Source organism: Gallinula chloropus (assembly GCF_964237585.1).
Source record: "Gallinula chloropus genome assembly, chromosome: 11".
Lineage (NCBI taxonomy): Eukaryota > Metazoa > Chordata > Aves > Gruiformes > Rallidae > Gallinula > Gallinula chloropus.
The window spans coordinates 3,601,402-3,620,825 of NC_140096.1; the positions used below are offsets into that span (position 1 = coordinate 3,601,402).

Here is a 19,424-nt window from a genome sequence, read left to right on the forward strand (position 1 = left end):
AGCCCGCCCCCGCTCAAGCACCTCCCTCTCGCCAGCCAATCGGCGCGGCCGCTTCCAGCGGGCCACGCCCACCCCGCCGCTTCCCGCCGCTTCCCGCCGCTTCTCCTCCCGCGCGCCCTGGGCTGAGCATCGCGCCAGCCGCTTATCGCTCGCTGATTGGCCCGCCGCCTCCTCGCTACGGCCAATCGCGTGGAGAGGCTCTTCACCCCTGCCGGTTTCCTCTCGGATCCGCCCCAGCCGCGGCTTGGCCAATAGCGCCTCTCGAGCCCGGCCCTCCAGCAAATAGGAGCACGGGTTGCCATAGCAACGGCGTAGGGGCGTTAGCCAATGGAAAGCGGTGACATTGAGTCTCGGCCCGCCAGGACTGGAGCCACCGGCTGCCGGGATGGTGAGTGAGGCCCGGCCCGGGCCGGGGCCGCCTCTCACCTGTGGCGGGAGCGGCCTCGGACCCTGTGCCGCCCTGCCCCGGCTTCCCGGCTCCGCGGGGCTGCGGGAAAGGCCCCTGTCAGCCCGGAGCGGCCGCGGGACCGCGGTGAGGGCTGGGGGCTGAGGCGGCCGCTATCGCAGGGGCCTCACCCGCCCTTCCCGGGCCGGCGCGGCGGCGGCGGCCTGATCCTCCTTTGCTCTTGTGTTGCTGTGCCAAGGCCTCCAACTTTAAGAAGCCTTCGCTGGCAGCCGCTGCCCAGAGGAAGAAAGCGAGTCCCAAGCCGGAGCTCACTGAGGAGCAGAAGCAGGAGATCCAAGAAGCTTTCGACCTGTTTGACACAGACGGCACCGGGAGCATCGATGTCAAGGAGCTAAAGGTCAGAAGCTAAAAGCACAGTTCTGCCGAGGGCACCGAGTAATCGGGGCATAGCTGCCCAAAGGACCTTAAACGGGAAGGGAGAGACTCCTCCCTGCCCCCAGCATAAAACCTTCATGCCAGCAGGGACGTCCTTCTCTCTGAGTACAGCTTTTGACTGCTGTTAATAGGTGTCTTTAGGGCCAGGCTGGCCAAAATACATTGATAACACTCCTTCTCCCTTAGTAAAACATCAAAACCTGGTTGTGCATATTAAAAAAAGGATGGGGAGGGATATGTACCCCCCCTTACATGTTGAGGCTTGCATGCTTTGCAAATTAGATATCCAAGCTGTGGAATACACCCATGTTATTAATGTTCATGCTTTTATGTATTGCAAAACATTTTTGGTCCCTCCCCACCCCTGTCCTTTGGGAAGAATGGTAATAAATCAGGACTTGTGTTGCTTTCTGAATTTGCCTGGTTCCTCTTTGCTGGCTGGATGTCAGTGTTGCTTAAGAAGGGAGGAGAGCTGGTTTCAGACTTGCTGCTTGTCCCTTTGCAAAGGAGGAAAACGTGAAGTGTGTGGGCATGCAGGCATGTGTCTGCAAGTGAAGGTGTCCCTGGATAGGGTGCTGGTGGGAGTGCTGTCTGAAAGACCCACAGAGCATTTGAATTGTGTTTTCCCAGCATGGACTGGGGGAAAAAAAAAACCCTTTTTGTCACCAGAATGAAAAATAAACTGACTTAAGTTTGTTGTGGCTTAAGGCCTTCTGTGTTTGTGCCACCTGATCAGGTTTGGCCAAGTTTGCTACGAGTTACAGGTATGATGGAAACTTCTTCCATGGAGTCACTTGTCTTGAGGTTATTTTCCTGAGGTATTTCTGGGTCTTCCATTTAGCCATCTTGCTTGCAACAGGGTGTGAATTAAGATGATGATGATGATGATGATTCAGCATCCTATTTCTCATTGCAAAGGGAATTCTAAGAGCAATTCCCTTGACAGGACTGGAAATAACATTCAGTGTTCCAGCAGCCTTGGCAATCACCATCCACAGCACTGTGTGGCAGTTTGGGATTCATCCTTTGAAATGTTAAATCAAATGAGTGCCCATCACTAGAATTTTGGAAAGTATATACCAAAATAGGTATGCTAAGACTGTATTAAAAAATGCACATTTGATCAGAGAAAATATTTACCCTGAGGCTCTGTAAGGCTGCAGAAATCTGCCCCTCACCTTGCTGTTTTCCTTGAGACACAGAAAATGTGCTTTAACATGACACAGAAAGTGTGTTTTAAGCTGATGTGGCAGAAAGTTCAGCATCCCCTGCCTCCAGTGGTTTTGTCTGTAGTTTTGTATGATTTAAATGCTCTTTTTGTCCTTACAGGTGGCCATGAGAGCACTAGGGTTTGAACCTAAAAAAGAAGAGATCAAGAAAATGATATCAGATATCGATAAAGAAGGAACAGGGAAAATCAGTTTCAATGACTTCCTGGTAGTGATGACACAGAAAATGGTATGTGTGTTCTAACAGGCAAGGTGAAAGCAATTTGGAAAATGCCTGAGTACCTTTCATCTCCTTCTGCACTTAGGGGAAGATGAAAGTGCTCTTTTAATCTTAACAGCAAACCATATAAAAGTTAATTGCCAGACAGGGATTACCCTCTCCTGGCTTTCAAGGGAAAGATGAAATAACTCTGTTGTTAACAAGTCAGTGTTACCTACAACCTTCTACTTACACTTGCTTCTTCAAGGCTGAAAAAGATTCCAAAGAGGAGATTCTCAAAGCCTTCAGGCTCTTTGATGACGATGAAACTGGCAAAATCTCCTTCAAGAACCTCAAACGTGTCTCCAAAGAACTGGGGGAGAACCTCACAGATGAGGAGCTGCAGGTTCGTACCTGGGGGGTACCCGCTCGCTCTCTGCTCTGAAAGGTCTGGACTAGGGAGGCTGCTACAACCTGTGCATGTATTACTACTTGCTTTCATCTTTATATTTCTTTAAAACCTATTTTAAATGAGGCTGTAAGTAGTCACAGTCTAATTCTCCTTCTGTCTGGAGAGCTGAGCCAGCTCTGCCTGGTCTGCTAAGCACTAGAGCTCCAAGCACTTAGTTTTTTCTAGGACAGTCCCTATAATGCAGCACTTTCTATAGTGATTTGTGTATAAATATATCTATATAAATATATCTATAAAACCAATTCAGTGCCTAGTTCAGTAAATATTTTGCAGCACAGTGGGTCTGACATTGAGCTAACACTGTCCCCTCCAATACAATTTACTTAAAAAGTGGTTCTAATTCTGAATTAATCCAACACTCTTAGTCTAATCTGTATCTTAAATTCTCAAAACAAATCTCTTTCAGGAAATGATTGATGAAGCAGATAGAGATGGGGATGGGGAGGTGAACGAGCAGGAGTTCCTGCGGATCATGAAGAAGACCAGCCTTTACTGAAACAGGATTTCACTGGGTTTTGCACATGTGTGTATCTGTTTGGTAGGTGCCTCACTTTTTTAGTCTTTTACTTCTTTGGAGACAGGAGAAAATACAGGTCAATGCTTTCCTTTTTTTAAACAAATGCTCTCAAACTTGTGTGTGATGAACCACCTGCTCACCTGTTTACACCTCGTTGCTTGTGCTCCTTTGATGTTTACACTCTGTTTCCAACACACAACTTGCATTTTTCAGTGACAGTATTCTGTATTCCTTCTCTGACTACAAACCAGGTGTCCAACAAGTATAGTTTGGTAAAGAGAGGACTCCAAACCAGATAGTGTAAATCTCTGTTTCCCAGCAGCTGAAGTTTTGGGGTTAATGTTTGCAGAAATTGGCATTTTATACTCTGTCTCATGCTGACTATCTCCACCCCACTCCCCTTTTTTATTATGTTCTTTAAGCTGGAAAAAAACCCCTCTAAGTAAATAGCTGCATTTTAACTTACTGCTACTCAGTTCAGATGTTCTAAGAATTCTCTTTGTAAAAGAGGAGGGAAGTTGCCAGTGCTGCTGCAGAAAGCTCTGTACATTGACAGGAATCTTTGGAATATAAGATTGTATTTAAAAATAAAGTGTCTTTATTTTTAAGCCTGCAGAGTTGTGGAAAGAAGTATACAGAAATGCAAACAAAACTGGTGGGGGAAAAGTAAAACAGGAAAGAGTGCCTGGAAAGCTACATTCTCCTTAGAAACCTGGGGGGAATTGCCATATCCTGCTGCTCTGGGCTGTTCTGTCACTGCCAGATCTGCTTGAACCCCTCTGTTCTGCAGCACCTGGGTATATTTCTTCCCACTCTGGCCACCAGTGTTGTCACAAAGGATCTTGTCAGGTTGGTGAGAGTGTAAAAATAGCTGGGTGCTTTTGAAAAGGATGTGAGAAGCCTCAGAAAGGCTTAGAAAATGTGTGTTGGACTGAAACAGCTCAGGCTGTAAGGATTATTCGATGCTACCTATATAATGACAACCTACATAGGAAGAATGTACCAGCAACCACCTAAAAAGCTCCTGAACCTACTGGAAACAAACCTGTCAGCATCCAGGGGCTGGAAGTTAGCTCTTCAACTAAAAAGAACCCATGCCTCAGCTGTTACCCAAGCAACTGTGCCCAATACTGGGCTATTTTTAGTGCCTTCTGCTTGCCAGAGGTTGCTGTTACCCATCCAGTCAGGGCTCACCCTTCAGGTTTCAGCTAGGTGGGCATCTCCCCTGTCTCTGTTGCAATGCAGAACTCTTGTTTCTAGGAATTTTCCCAGAGACTGGAAGGGACTGGAAATTGCACCAGTTGCTCTGGGATGTCTAGATCTCACCCTGGATTCTCTCTGCCTCAGAGCAGTATGGAAAGCTGCCTCCCAAATACTCCCTTGCTATCACAGCAGGTCTTCTGTTAATACAAGGGGAAAGTTCAACCTCTTCCCATTAGCCCTGGATGCTGAACTGGTTTGATTCTGCTTTCACCCACATTATGTTCATGCCTAAGTCTGGGTTCTGACACACCCTAGCAGAGCAAGTGGGGGGTCTGGTGCTGGTGACTTCCTCCTGTATTATTTTCCTCAACCAAAAGCATCTCCTGACCCAGAGGAAAAGGCAAAAAGAGAACACAAAATTCAGCCTGTGTAAAAAGTGTCAGGTTTTATTTAGTAGCAGAACCCTGCTCCTTCCCTTTCCCACTCTCTGTGAGGGAGAGGTACGTGGGGAGTGTTGGGAGTGCTGGCAGAGGTGATGCAGGAGGAGTCTCAGAAAGGGCCTGGTTCCTTCTGACACGTGATGTGCATGTGTCAGCTCAGCCCAGTCATGGCTGATGTGAACCACCACCAGCAGCTGTATTTGAGCCCTGTGGCAGCCTGGCTTTTGCACACCAGCTCCATGTGTGCCCACACCAGTCACAGCCAGTTTGCTGTCAGTAAGTGACATCCCTTTGGCGGAACACAGCAAAACTTCCTTTGCTCTGGAGTTCTCCCTCCTCAGCAGCCACCAGTGGCCTGGTGAGGAGGGAGAACTCCATTTGAGGAGCAGTTTGCCTGTTGTGTAAAAGGGGAAGAGCTGTTCCATGAGGCTGTGTGCCTGCACTCCTGTGGCTTTGTGGCTTTCAGGCCAGTCTGACCACTTCCTTGACCATTTTCCCGATGCCATCGTAGACCTGGTGAACGGGGGCGTTGCACATGAAGGCGCTGGTGGTCACCAGCTTGTTCTTCACATCCACGTGGATTTCAGTGACAGGTTTGTTCACGTGCTTGCAGCCAAGCTCCTTCATGGTCTCAGCAGTCTTTGCATAAGGCCATCTGCAAGAAGAAAAAGAGAATGAAGCCTGTGTGGGGAAACCATCGCTACACAGAGTGATTTCACAAAGGCCTAGGGGGAGAAACTGTTGATTCCAGAGGGATGGATGGTCACTACAGAAAGCCTGCTCAATACAGTCTCAATCTCTTCCTGTCAGAGGAGGTTTTCTGGGACTGTAGATCAAGGAAAACCTCCAGATTACAGTGACTTAAAAATCTGAAGTAGAGAGAAGTATGCAAAAATGCAGATAAATCCTCATGCACTCTGATCTGCTGAAAAATAATGACAGAATTCTTCCAGGGACTTAAGGATTTGAACTGTTAAGGCTTCAAAAGAGCCCTGTTTACCCACTGCTCTACTCTAAGGTAGCAGCTGCAGCAGTCTGTCCATCCGAGCTAAGAGTGTAACTGAAGGATGGCTGTTGCTTTCTGGGAGGGAAACAAGCCCCCATTCCTTTCTGTTTGTCCCACTAATCCCTCTGGTACCGTTCATCTTTGCTCTCAGGCAAGGCAAAGTCAGATTCCTCCTTTCCAGGAATCTGAACATCATCCTGACTTAAAATCGAATTTATTCCTTCGCGATTCTTGCAGCCTCTTGCGCCCCCAGATGGTAAAGTACCTCCACTGCAGGAAACTGCAAAGCCACAGAATCACAGGGTTGGAAAAGACCTTTAAGATCATCAAGTCCAACCGTTCCTGTGCTAAACCAGATCCCTGAGCACCTCATCTACCCGTCTGTTAAACACACCCAGAGGTGGAGACTCAGCCCCCTCCCTGGGCAGCCTGTTCCAGGCCCTGACAACTCTTTCAGGGAAGAACTTTTCCCTCCCATCTTCTCTGACCCTGCCCTGGGGCAGCTTGAGCCCATTGCCCCTTGTCCCATCTCCTGTCCCCTGGCTGAAGAGACCATCGCCCACCTCTCTGCACCCTCCTGGCAGAGCAGTGGAGGCAGTAAAAGTAAAACCAGATTTCTAATTTTAACATACAAAGAGGAATGTGACAAGGGCTATGACAAAACCCTCTGATTACTTAATTTAGCTGAGGTTAATTCAATAAATGCATGACATGGTCAGAAATAGCACTCAGCTCATCACACCACTTCAGGTATCTGGATGGGATAGTTGAGGCAGGGTGCTTGTGCATGGGGGGGGGGGCACTGCTGCTTCTCTGATGTTCATGGTATGATTTTGTATTAGTGCTCCAGAGTTACTCACTGCTCACACTCTGTGTCATGACCCACAGTCAGCTCACACCCTGGGAAGATTTTGGCTGCCAACACAGGTGAGATGCAGCAGAGGCCGATGGGCTTTTTGGCAGCGTGGAATGCCTTCAAGACATCCTCCACCTCCTTGGAGACAATGCAGTTCTTGCCTTGGGTGGCCCAGGTACTCAGGTTTTTAGCCACTCCAAAGCCACCTGAGGAAAGAGAAGCAGGTTAGGCCAGAAGATTAGTACCCCAGGGCAGGATTTTTTGGGTATTAGTAGAACACTAAGATGGATTTGATGGATGGCACCATTTGCCCAGTGTTGATAAGAGAATTAAAATCAGACAAGGGGGACTTTTGTGAGCTGACTGCCAGGAGAAGAGAGGTCAGAGCACCTTTCTTGCTTCATACAGAACTGAAGCAGAGAGGTCTCAGTGCTCTGTGCTGTGCTGTGTTTCACCTGTGAGCTCTTTCCTGAGTTCCAGTGAAACATGCAGACAGGTTTGTACTTGTCTCTTAATCCTTGCTCCAGGCTCCATCCCCACTGAGCTCACGTGGCCCTACTTTCACTGAAGATGAAGTGCTGGACTGGCCAAGCCTTCTGCTTTTGAGTCACCCCCCTCTGTCCCAGCCTCTTCTGATAAGGAGGTAGGCGTGTTGGTGAGGGAGGGAAGGCTCTGACATCCAGTAAAAACCCCCTCAGGAGGTGGTACAGAGGATCTGCCTTCACATAGAATGGATTGGGTTGGCAGGGCCCTCAGACTTCCCCAGTGCCACCCCTGCTGGGGCAGGGACACCCCCACCAGCCCAGGGTGCCCAAAGTCTCATCCAGCCTGGCCTTGGACACTGCCAGGGATTCCAGGGCAGCCCCAGCTTCTCTGGACACCCTGTGCCAGGGCGTCCCCCCTCCTTAGGAAGGATTTCTGCCTCCCACCTCCAACAGCTGCCCTCCTGCAGCTGAAGGCTGTTCCCCTGGGCCTATCCCTCCCTGCCCTTGGCACCAGCCCCTCTCCAGCTTTCCTGGTGCTCTTCAAGGGTCTGGAAAGGGCTTGGAGATCTCCTGTGGCTGAACCAGGCTGAACTCTCAGCCTGTCCTGGGATAAGCTTCTGCATTGCCATGTTCTACTCAAAGTCTAAGCTAGCATGCCAGAGCCAGCACGGGTGGAAAACACCTGTCCTTACAGTCCCTGCTTCCAGCCTGTTGTCTTCCCCAGTTGTTCTGCCCAGATCCTCTCCAGCCCATGACTCCCATATGGTTCAAGGCTCATGGCATGTCTAAGCTGTTCCCAAGACTTTGGGGGTGCAGAGCCTGCATGCTGTTCTACCTGGTATGATGAGGGCATCCAGTGCCTTGACATCCAGCTTGGCTAGATCCTTGATGTTGCCTCTGGCTATTCTGGCACTTTCAACAAGCACGTTGCGCTTCTCCTGAGTTGGCTGGCCTTTCACATGGTCCACCACGTGCATCTGGTCAACATCAGGAGCATAAACCTCTGCCTGGGGAGGGAGGGGAAAGCTCTATTATCCTTCAGGAGTGAATGAAAACGCTTCAATTACTGGTGTGGTTTTGTGTGGCCGGGTTGTGGTGGAGAAGGGGGGCTGCAGGGGGGGCTCCTGCAAGGAGCAGCCAGCAGCTCTCAGCAGCCCCACAGAGCAAACACCGGCCGGCTCAAGGCTGGACCCGCAGCTGCCCAAGGCCCAGCCCATCAGCGACGGTCACAGCGCCTCTGGGAATCCCAGTGAGGAGAAAAACCCACCAGCAGCTGCTTTGTGCCCCAGAGAAGGGAGTGAGAAGGTGTGAGGAGCTGTGCAGGCACCAAGGGCAGGGAAGGGGGGAGGAGGTGCCCCAGGTGCCAGGGGGAAAGATGCCCCTGCAGCCCCTGGAGAAACCCATGGTGGAGCGGGTGTCCCCCCACAGCCCATGGACAAGGCCCAGACCCCACCTGCAGCCCATGGAGAGGCCCCACACTGGAGCAGGGGGAGACAGACAGGAGATGCTGTGACCCACGTTGGAGCAACCTCCTGGCAGCACTTGCAGCCCATGGAGAGAGACAGAGACACAGAGATGAGTGAGGGAGAGATCCACGCCGGAGCAGGTTTGCTGGGGGGGAATTGTGACCCCGTGGGGGACCAGGCTGGAGCAGTCTGGGCCTGAGAGACATTCTGTGATTTGTGACTGCCCCCATAGCAGTGACCCACGCTGGGGCAGCTGGGGAAGAGCTGAAGCCCTGTGGGAAAGGACTCATGTTGGAGAAGTTCGTGGAGGACTGTCTGCTGTGGGTGGGACCCCACGGTGCAGCAGGGAAAGGGGGTGAGGAATGACACCCCCGGTTAAGAAGAACAACTCATGAGGAACTGACCCAAACTCTCACAATTCTGTGCTACACTGTTCTTTGTTTCCTGAGGTAATCATGACCATGACATAAAAACAGGGTTTGAAATAACCCTTGGGCTTCCTCCACTAGAGGTCCATGCTGACCAAGGATGAGTGCAGGGTGGTGCTCTGAGCCTGCCTCTTCAGGACAAGGCAGGAGGGAAGTGACTGCAGCTGCTCCAGGAGGGAATTACAGACTGGATGAGTCTCAGTTTTAAGCCAAACAGAGGATACGTACTTTGAGGGAGTTGGAATCGGGTGGGTTGTCTCTGCAGCACATCACCACTACGGTGATAATTCTCCTGGAATAATTCTGAGAGAATGGCTCTGCCCCAGATTTGTGTCTGGCTGTGAGACGAGGGTCATCTTACAGAGAGCTCCCCTCCCTCCTCTTCCAGCCTCACACAGTGGCTGTCATGACTAATGGCACATTACAGCAGCTGCTTAAGGGTCACCTTTTCTACCCCTTTTCACACCTGAGTCACAAGAACTCCTCTACTTTCAGTTCCAGTCTTTGGGGTTTTAAAGAAGATGAATTTCAAGAGGCCAAAACCAGCAGAAATACCACAGTGGAAAAGAGAAGGTGCAAGCCAAGGAGAATAGAGAACACACTTAGGAAAGTTTGTTTCAGCTTCTGGACAGGCTCAGCACAAAGCACCAAGCCAAGCAGAGAGCAAAGCAGAGACCAGGGAGGTCTCCACGTTCCCTTTGACTCCAGACACTTTGCTGTTTCCCTCGCAGCAACAGGGACCTTGCGATCGTCCAGGGGGCTGCAAAGCTCTGTAGAGACAAGTACCTTCTGCAAGAGTGAGAGAGTGAAAAGCAGAGCAGGGCTGAAGGAGCTGGAGAAGGGGCAGGAGCCTGCCAGGGTGCTCTTACCTGTGCCCCCTCCCTGCTGAGATGCACCAGCACAGCAGAAGACTCGTGGATCTCGCTCCCGTCGTACACCCCGCAGCCAGCCAGCACGACAGCCACTCTCTTTCCCATGGTCACAGCCGGAGCAGGAGGAGTCCCTGGAGAGCCCCAAATCGCTGTGCATCTCTGTTCACTGCCTGGAGTCTTTTATAGCGTGATCCCTCCCCCAGGAGCAGGTGGGGCCAGGAGGGTTGGGCTGAATTTCCTACTGGCAAGAAGGTTTTATTTCCAGTGCCACAGGCAGGGCATGTAAATATTATTTGTTTCCTCAATTGACTGCTCCCTTGCAGAGCTTCTTCACAGCACGTTGTCTCCCAAGCATCCCCAGCTGACGTGACCTGCTCAACACAGCAGCTGTGTTTTTCCTTCTCAGCTGTTGATTTGCCATTCTATTTCTATTTCAGACTAAAGTACCAAAGCCTTTGCACATAAGATGGTACCAAAGGGAGCCTGCCCAGAGCAAGTTTTCAAGCCAGTGCATTCCTCTCTGTGCCCCATCGTTTTAAGCCCTACACTGCATAGGCAGCCTTGGTCTTTTAACACCAAGATTTCCTTTTCTGACCTTAAATGTTCTCATCCTTATACCCCATTTTGCACTCAGCTGTAGTTGTTACCTGGCCTTTGGGTCCTGAGGTTAGAAATTAATAACTCGATTCTTCTTCAACAGCATCAACTCTCCATTTGCCAGGGAAGTGGTACCAGGAATCAGCAGAGCCCTGACCTCTGTTGGGGCACATGTCTGGCAGATGCACAGCATGTGATGGGGAAAATCCCTTGCTCCTGCAGACACTTGTTCTTCCTTATCCTTGATAAGCACCTGTGATGGTTATGTACCTCTCTATTTCAACTTTCCACTGTTGAAGTAACTCTGGCATGTTGAGACCCTCCTGCCACTCTTCAGAGGACAAAAAACTTGGCTAAAGAATGCTTTTCAGGGTTTTTTTTTATAAGAATTTTTCCTTGATCTCTATCATATTTGGAAGAGGCATGAAGTACATCAGGTGTATAATGAAATAGTGTTTTGGTAAGTTCATTAGTCGTGGCAGGCACGGGGAAGATATTCACTGCTAACACATATGACTTCATTTGTTGCATCTATCTCTTAAAAATAGTGACATCAGGCACCACATACCCCTACCTGCTACCTGTGCAAGCAGGAGCAAAAAGCACAGGGGGAAAGGACTTGCACTCCAGCTAATCTAACCCAGACTTTTCCTTTCAGTTCCTTCCATTACCCAGACTTTAAGCTGGGAGGTATGTATGGAAAACACCCAAAGCCTTTTCATTGCTGTTTGTTTTGGTCTCTATGGTGTTCTAACTGTTGTTTAGATATGTGTGGTTTCCTCTTGCAAGGAAGCTGAATCATGCTGCAACTTTTAACAGGTGGCTTCTTCCTCCTTTAACTGATTAGAGAGCGGTCCCACTAATGAGGGAACAAAGGTAGCCAGAGGCTGATGATATAAACAAAGCTGCTGCTTGCTGCAAACCACATCATTTACCTCTGCCCCGTGCAGACTGATGGAGCTGGTTCCTCTTACTGATGGAACTGGTTAGGTGCAGCTGGAAAACATGCATACTTCCTCATGCAGTAAGGTCTATCTCACTAGACATCTTGAACCTGAAGATCTATCTGCAATAAACACTCTGGATCAATAGCACTTTTTATCTCTGTTATTCCATGCTGTGTTGGCAATGTCTGCACACATTTATTAGGGTAGAGACATTGGACTTTGATATTAATTAACACCTTGATTTAATCTGCACCCATATTCTAGTGAGGATGAGTGTGAGGGAACCCTGTTCCCTCACTCAAAGCTCCTACTGAAGGGTGAACACAGTTAAATATAACTGTCATCCAAACCACTGAAGAAACCAGGTGAGTTGAGGCACCATTCCAGAGGTCCAGCTGCTCCACAGAAGTATGCCATCCTGGTCCCACTGGCTCAGAGAGCAGGGGGAGCAGAGTCCTTTGACATTACCTGTGGTCCCTGGTGATACGGGGTTGTTCTGGACGCTGCTACAGATCTGATGCTTCTTGGATGATCCTGGAGGCCTGTCTTTGAGCTCCAGTCTGTGCAACTCCAAGTCCCATTTCCAACAGCTTTTATGTCCTCCAGCCTTGGCTGTGGAACACAATGTACAGGGAAGTATAGAGCAGGATCTGCCAAGAGTAGCATCACAGCTTGCTGCTGCCTCTGCAGAGTCATCCTGGACCAGCCCAGTGTGAAGTTCTTCACACTTTGGCATCTTTCATCTTCTCAAGAAACTGAGAGTGGAATTTGCTTTAACTGAGAGTGGTGGGAACAGGAGCTGTGTCCTTCACAGGGACAGGCCCTGTGCTGGTCCATTGCCCATAAACAAAAAGATGGAGGAATGTATGGAAGTGCAGGCAAGTGTGGCCCCTGTTTTCCACCAAAGCTTTGTTAGCTCTCACAGAACAGTTCTCTGCCTAATTCCCACTTGGTGTGTGACCCAACATGATCCCAAGGCCAATTTCCACTGCTCTCTGCAGCCTCTCCTCCATTGGTAAGGACCTTGATGCCCTGACAGTGTCTCCTCCATGGGAAGCAGCAGGAAGCTGTGGGTAGGTCCTTCATGGTGCCTTTGGGATACAGCAGCGATCATGGCAATGCCTGATACATGCTCACTGCTGATGTGGTTCTCCTGGAAAGCCAGCAAGGCTCCTCTAGATCTGTCCTCACAGGGATGGTCTCCAGGCTACATGTTTGTGCTGCCACCTCACTCCCCAAAACCCACCTAGGAGTTGTTCCCTGCGAGCCTGCACGGAGAGGCTGGATTAGGTCGGTGTGGAGTGACACATGGACAGAAGTCACCTTGAAGGGAACAGTGCTGAGTCTGCCCTGGGGTTTGCCCAGCACAGGACAGCGGTGCCAGACATTCAGAGCTGTGACAGGACAACAGCAGGACCATGGCCAGTGTTAGGAGAAATACCCAGTCCCCAGGGAACTCCTGGGCTTGCAAAAGTACTTGTTTGCTCCAGCAAGAAGGATTCTTTTTTTAAAAAAAACCCTGCTTTTTAACCAGTGTAATTTCCTCACTGGCAGCAGCAAAAAGGCAGCGGCAGCAATAAACCCTCCGCGTTATTTTTCATGTGTCTTTTTTAACAAGGGTTAATCAACAGTAAAATTAACAGGCCCCTGGAGGGAGCTACCAGCAGCCCGCACTGACTCACAGACTGACATTTACTGCAGCAGGGAACTCGTTTGCATTTCCTCCCGCATGCAGAGAGGAACACTAACAGAAGATGTTTGTAGGGAAAAGGGGTGGAGAGCAGGGAGGAACACAGGCCAGCGGAGTCGGTTTGGTTATAAAGAGCTAGGGAGGAAAGAGAGGCAGCATTTCAGCCTGCATCTGGGTCTTGGGAGGACTCTGCGATGGCAGACAGGAAAGCTGAGTCACTGCATTCCTCCATAGGGCTCTTGGGCATTTCCGCAGGTAGGGATCGAGCGAGTCTCCTTGGCAGGGGAGGATGGGCTTGGGACTACCTTTCATGGACAACCCCCTTTTCAAAGGGGGCTAAAAGAGTCTGTTTATCCGGAATCTTCTCTGCCCGGGTCAAGCTTTTTCAGATTCTGAGATCCCTGGGACTGGTTCAGCAGCCAACAAAATATTTGTCTTGGCTATAAAGTGCTGGCCTGAACTTTTGTGCTCGGTCCATCTTGGGTGGGAAGCAAATCAAAACTTGTCGGGAGTCATTTTCATAACTGATCTTTATTTGGATGCTCTTCCCTCTCCATCCCTCTTGTAGCCGCTTTCCCTGCAGCGCTGTTTGCCGTGCTCACTCCCTTCCACTTGCTCCTTCTTTGCAGATCATCAGTCTGAGTGCTGCCCCTTTCCAGTTCTTGGCTAGTTTGCTGGAGGCACGAGGCCCGTGTCCTCCTCTGCAGAGGGTGGGTGTGTTTGTCTACCTTCTTGTGCAATTGGAATCAGAGAGCTGATTTCCTCTTCTATCTGACAGTGGGGTTTGGGGGGGATGAGGAGGGGGTCAGCCACTGTCAAACATGATTAAATTCAGGTTTCTTAAGACTAGGCACCCAGGAAAAGGTGAGACCTTGGACACAAAGGTACAGCACTCCCCCAGCTCCTAGTTTTCATTATTTGTAGATCTTGCACTGTTATTTGTTCCCCATTCCTTGCTCCTGCCTCTCAGTTTCTCTTACAAGGTTTTATTTGGGCAAAGTTTACAAGCTCCCTCTCCTTTTCCACCCCCCTTGTCACACACAGGATCGCTCTTGCTGGCAGTGCACTTCTACAGTTCACCCAGAGCAGCCCCTCTGATCCCCAGCACAGCTCTAGGAGTCCTCCTGTTGATTTTAGCAGCTCTCTTGGCCTATGCAGGTAAGACTCAGGGGGTGGCCGGCTTCCAGAGCCTCCCCCTTCAGCAGCTTTGCATGTATTTGGTCTGCTCTGCCAACGGATTCATACCAACCACAGCAGCCTTGCCAGACTGACAGTTTGCCTTTGCTAGAGGACTATAGCAGCACAGTGATGTTTTCCTATATAGGCAACCAAAGAAGACAGAGTTAGTTTTGAGCAAAAGCTTTACCAGAGACTGTGAGAGCTTGAACAACCTGACTGTGTGATTGCTATAACCCCCAGGCTTTCTGAGAGTGCTTCAGGCATCCGTGGACTGAAATGGCATGTTGATGGGTAAATGTTGACAGATTGACTAGTTGGAGAGAGAAAACCACTGGCTGTAACAAAGTCCCTGTTTCCTACAATGAGTGCTGAGGTATTTCTCCTTTTTAATTCAATGAGGACATAAAGAAAGGTATTTTTTCCTCTACAAAGCAGACAGCTTGGGAGAGATGCTACATAGTTCAACCCAGAAAACACAGGTCCCACTCTTCTCTCAGACAGTGGTGGCACAAAGCAGCAGCAGAAAGCACTTAGAAGCAGCTGTATTGATGGGACCATATGGAATGGCCCGCTGGGCAGGTGATGTTTCATGTGGGAACCTACAGCCTCCTACCAAAGGCAGGAATTTCTGTGCTGCCTTGTTCTGAGCACTGCATACTTGTGTGATTACAGTCCTCTGTAGCCTGGAGACTCATCCTCCCAGCACTAGTCTGGCTCGCAGGGCTGTATTGGTTTGAGAGAGAGATGAGGTGTAAGTCCATTACAAAGCTCTAGCTTGGCAAGAAGCTTTCAGGTCTCTCCATGCTGATCAGTGTCCTCACATCATGAGGTGAGAAAGCCTAGCAGTAAAAATAAGGTGTTTTGTGATATTGTTTGGGGGTAATAGGTGATTCATGATCCATTGATCATGAAGTATTGTCAGTCAAAGTCTTTTTTTATCATTTTGGGCATCAGGACACCGAACAGGAGAATTCTTGAGAAGGAATGAGCTTTGCCATCCCTATGCTTCTGCCTTCTGAGAAGGCCTGATTATTTACAGGGATTCAGCAGGTTGCATGACACTTGTGGTTCAGACTTTGGATTTGACAGCTCACAGCAGGAATAAACCAAACCACCAGGCAACCTAAAAGAAAGAGGTGTCGAGACTTGATTTGTATTAATATATTATGTTCTTGTAATTGAGTCTTGTAGGCATCACAAGAAAGGGAAGACAATGGTTTGCTGCCCCTTGACTTCATTAGTGTGTGCTGGGCCTGGCACAGTACTTGGCTGGAGGAACTCATGTCCTTTGAGCTCACCTTGGGCACTCTGTTGCCTACAAAGCATTGTGCTGACAGAGTCTTTGGAGTCTCATCTACACAGTGTAATGGGGCACGGTGCAGACCTGCCCAAACCTGTCATGGCTTTGCCTAGCACCATGCAGGACCCGTGCAGCTCCATGCTAGCACAGTGACCATGTTCCCATGTGCCTGTGGCACAGCTGCCTGTCCTAACTACCCCTTCCCATCACTCTCTCAAAATCAGAATCCTGTCTCCCTTGTCATTTGTTTCACAGGAATTCGGAGAAGCCCCAGAAATCCCTCCCTGTTTGTGTCTCTCTGCCTGACCATCTCAGCCTTCTGGTGTGGCTATGGAGTGGTCTTCATCCTGGGAGGGCAAGGAGTTTTGAACAACACCGGTGATTTCCTCAATGCCTTGGTGCCTGGCCTGGTCACATTTACTTTGGCACTACTCATTATTGCAGTGGTGGGCTTCCTTTGCAGAGAGGTCATCCTAGCTATGGTTGCTGCAGCTGTCTCCCTTGCCAGTGCTCATGAGGTTGCCATGTATTACAGCACAGCTTTTGGTTCCTCTGCTGTGGCTTGCAATTACATGATTGTCTGCTTGGTTGGTGGTTATTTTGCTCTGGGAAGGATTCTCTATTTCCTAAGCAAAGAGAAAATCGCCCTCCCTGGTGCAGATCTGGCCAAGAAAAAGGCCCATGAACAGGTCCAATCCACCAGTGGCAGCGTGAATCATTTTGCAGTCCCTGGTCTGATCCTCAACATGCTGTCTGCCAGTGTCTTTGGCTGTAGGCTCCTGGGTGTCACTGGCAAGCTATTTATTGGCCAAGTGCCCTGGCTGTGGGCAGCTGGGATCTACCAGGTTGGCATCTGCATTTTATCCTACCGGGCACTGGATGTACTGACAGCCACATTCTTTGGTTTCACTGCCCTCCTGAAATTTGCTGGGGGCTATTGCCTTCTGTACCCACTCTGGCAAGCAGAGGAGCCATCTTTCCCTGTGCCATTCCTGGTGGTTTTCTCCATTCTTTTTGCTGTCTTGGCTCTTTTCCTCACTCTGAAGAGCCCAGTGGATGGGCTGTATTTGCTGTTTTATGTGGCTTACTGCATTGCCTTAGCCTGCCGTCCCAAGGGGGTTTTTGAAGGGGGACCCCAGGGTGTGGATGTGGCCATCTTTGTGGCCTCAGCCTTGATGGCTCTAATTCACCTGTACAATGTGAAAGCAAGTGCCAAGATCCCAACAGGGAAGGGTGCTGTGAAGGCCCTAATGGCTCGCAGCAGTTCTCTGAAGCTGCGTGAAGGGCCAGACCTTCATGCTCCCTACCTGGGGTATTCCAAGTACGCAGACGCAGAGGTACTTGGCTACGCATGCAGTGTCCTGGCTTCTTTTGCTGTAACAATGTCAGGGGACCCACAGGCTCCGCTTGCTACTGTTGTAATTCCATGGGTAGTAGTAGCTGGTGGGATCCTTAAGCTTCTAGGTGGCTCGGTGGCCTTTGCCCGGGGTAAAACCCTGGAGAGCACTGCCTTCATTCTCTATGCAGTCATATGGATCATCTGGGGCTTGACAAGATACAGTGGCCTCTATGGCACTAACAGGAGCTTCCATGCAGCTGTAGGCATCGTTGCTTTCATGCTTTTCAATGGCTTCATTGTCTTCTGCACGCTCTTCTTAAATATTGCCTGGTTCCTTTACTCCCTCACTTTCTTTCTCATTACTGTCAGCTTCTTGCTGGATGCTATCCATGCTCTCCCAGCTGGCTATGACATTGCTGCCACTCTCATCTTTGGTCTGGTCAGCTTTTACTGCTTCCTATCCGCCCTTTTCAGCAGCACCTTTGAGGGTTCCTGCTTACCAATGGGCCGGGCCATTGTGCCACTCAGTGGTGTGGGGGGAGGAATGACCAAGTGCCTTCACCTGCCTGCCAGGAAAGCCTCCTCAGTCAAGAGAATTGCAGGTAAGGGAAATACACAGGACGTGATGCAGGGGTGGAGGGTAAATTCTGGGAGGTTTTGTAGCAGAGCACTATTAAAAGAGGAGTTTTCCAATCTTGAGGTGGGAACCACAATAATCTGAAGGCATTATGATGGAGTGGGCCAAGCTCCAAGAGTCATTAGAAGCTAAATACACCATGGGGGAAATAGGACTGATTCCTTGATAAGGAGCTGGCTATAGAAGTGAATTTGCTGCTGTCTCTCCCACAGAATCACAAGGTTGGAAAAGTCCTTTAAGATCATTGAGTCCAGCTGGATTCTGTTCCATTCACCACCACCCTTTGGGCCCATCCAGCCAGTTTTTAACCCAGCTGAGGGTCCCATATCATATCTCTCTCTGCTCATCTGAGACACTGAAAGTTTTGTACAGAGAAAACAGGACAATTGCATGGTACTTGCTCTCTCCAGAGGGCTGAATGACATTCTGGCCCTGATGAGCGTGACCCAGAGCTCCCCTAAATGCCAGATCTCCTCTTGGCTGAATGCTAGAAAATGCACTGTTGGAGGGAATGCTTTGTTAGTTGGGAAAAGGAGATGAGAGCACCGAATTGGTTGTTCTGTCTGTGACAGCTCTTCCGTGAATTACAGCCCCTCACTTGTAGTCACTCAAGGGATTCTGCCCTGTTCACATGCCAACAGATATCCTGAAGAATGGAGGGACTTGTGGCATCCCCACAGACACCGTGTATGTGCTTGTGGCAGCCTGTAATCGCCCTGATGCTGTGGAGAAAGCGCACCAGTAAGTATTTGTCTTGCTGCCCCAGTGAGGGCTTCCCTGGCTAGTCCAAAGAAGCCTTATTGCTGCCACCAAGCACTAGCTACAGCAACCACTGAGAGCAGTGAGACACACCTTAACCTTCATGGGAACAACAAGGTGATGACCCTGCAGAAGATCTGAATGAGGAAAGCAGACAGTTGTGCTAGAATTGTCTTCTAGGATATTGAAGGCTCCTGGCAGGTGAAGGAGCCAGGTAGCTTAGATAGCACAAGGAAACTCAGAGAAGCCACAAATAGGGCAGGGGGTTATTGTACATATCTGTAGGGACCTGTTGTCACAACCAAAACCCCTCTGGTGTTTAACAAATGTCTCTAGCTGTGCTTCTGGAAGCAGCAAGGACCCTTCATATTGGGGGGGTTTCCTCAGATCTTGGGTGACTGGGGCTTCTACCCATCACTATGCAAGCAGCTAGAACTCTCATTTGGAATAGACATTCCTGATTTGGAATAATCACTAATGTCCCTTCCTGTCAAGTCATCTGTTGGACAGATGACTTCTTTTACTACAGACCACTGTGACCTGGGACAGAACCCACACACCTAGTCTTAACTCTAGGTCTCACCAGCACCGTTTCCTTTTCAGCTTGAGAATAAATCCCCATCTTACTCCCAGGCTCATTTTTCTTGCTTGCCTCCTTTCCAGCTCCAAGCGCCAGGCTCAGGATCGCCCCATGTCCCTCTGGATTTCTAGCCTAAAGCAACTGGAACCTGCAAAACATTTGTTCAGTCCCCTCCTCTGGGACTTCATGGAGGCTGCCTGGCCATCTTCTATTAGTTTGGTGGTTCCCAGAGGTGAGGAAAAGACGTTACTTCCAAGCTTTGGAGAGCTTTTGATGTGAAACTCCAACTTTAAGTCATGCATCCCTGCGACGCCATGTGCTCCATGATGATATTTCTGGTAAGAGCATTGTGTTTGGAGTGATGTACCTCCATGAGTGACAT

At 49.6% G+C, this 19,424-nt stretch overlaps 2 protein-coding genes across 2 annotated transcripts; one reads left to right on the forward strand and one right to left on the reverse strand.

Annotated features, from left to right (window-relative positions):
* Nucleotides 1–385: 385 nt before the first annotated feature.
* On the forward strand, nucleotides 386–3,349 carry LOC311195920 (centrin-2; the record flags this gene model as incomplete). The annotated part of the gene is made up of 5 exons (XM_084269367.1): nucleotides 386–532; nucleotides 645–803; nucleotides 2,171–2,299; nucleotides 2,538–2,675; nucleotides 3,148–3,349. 5 exons carry the CDS (start codon nucleotides 386–388, stop codon nucleotides 3,235–3,237), a joined length of 663 nt encoding a protein of 220 aa, XP_084125493.1. The 3' UTR covers nucleotides 3,238–3,349.
* A 1,957-nt stretch (nucleotides 3,350–5,306) lies between these two features.
* Nucleotides 5,307–10,119, reverse strand: LOC311195842 (glutamine amidotransferase-like class 1 domain-containing protein 3, mitochondrial; the record flags this gene model as incomplete). Its single annotated transcript, XM_084269281.1, has 4 exons — nucleotides 5,307–5,556; nucleotides 6,768–6,969; nucleotides 8,084–8,255; nucleotides 10,012–10,119. The coding sequence occupies 4 exons, from the start codon at nucleotides 10,117–10,119 to the stop codon at nucleotides 5,364–5,366; spliced, it is 675 nt and encodes a 224-aa protein (XP_084125407.1). The 3' UTR covers nucleotides 5,307–5,363.
* Nucleotides 10,120–19,424: the final 9,305 nt, after the last annotated feature.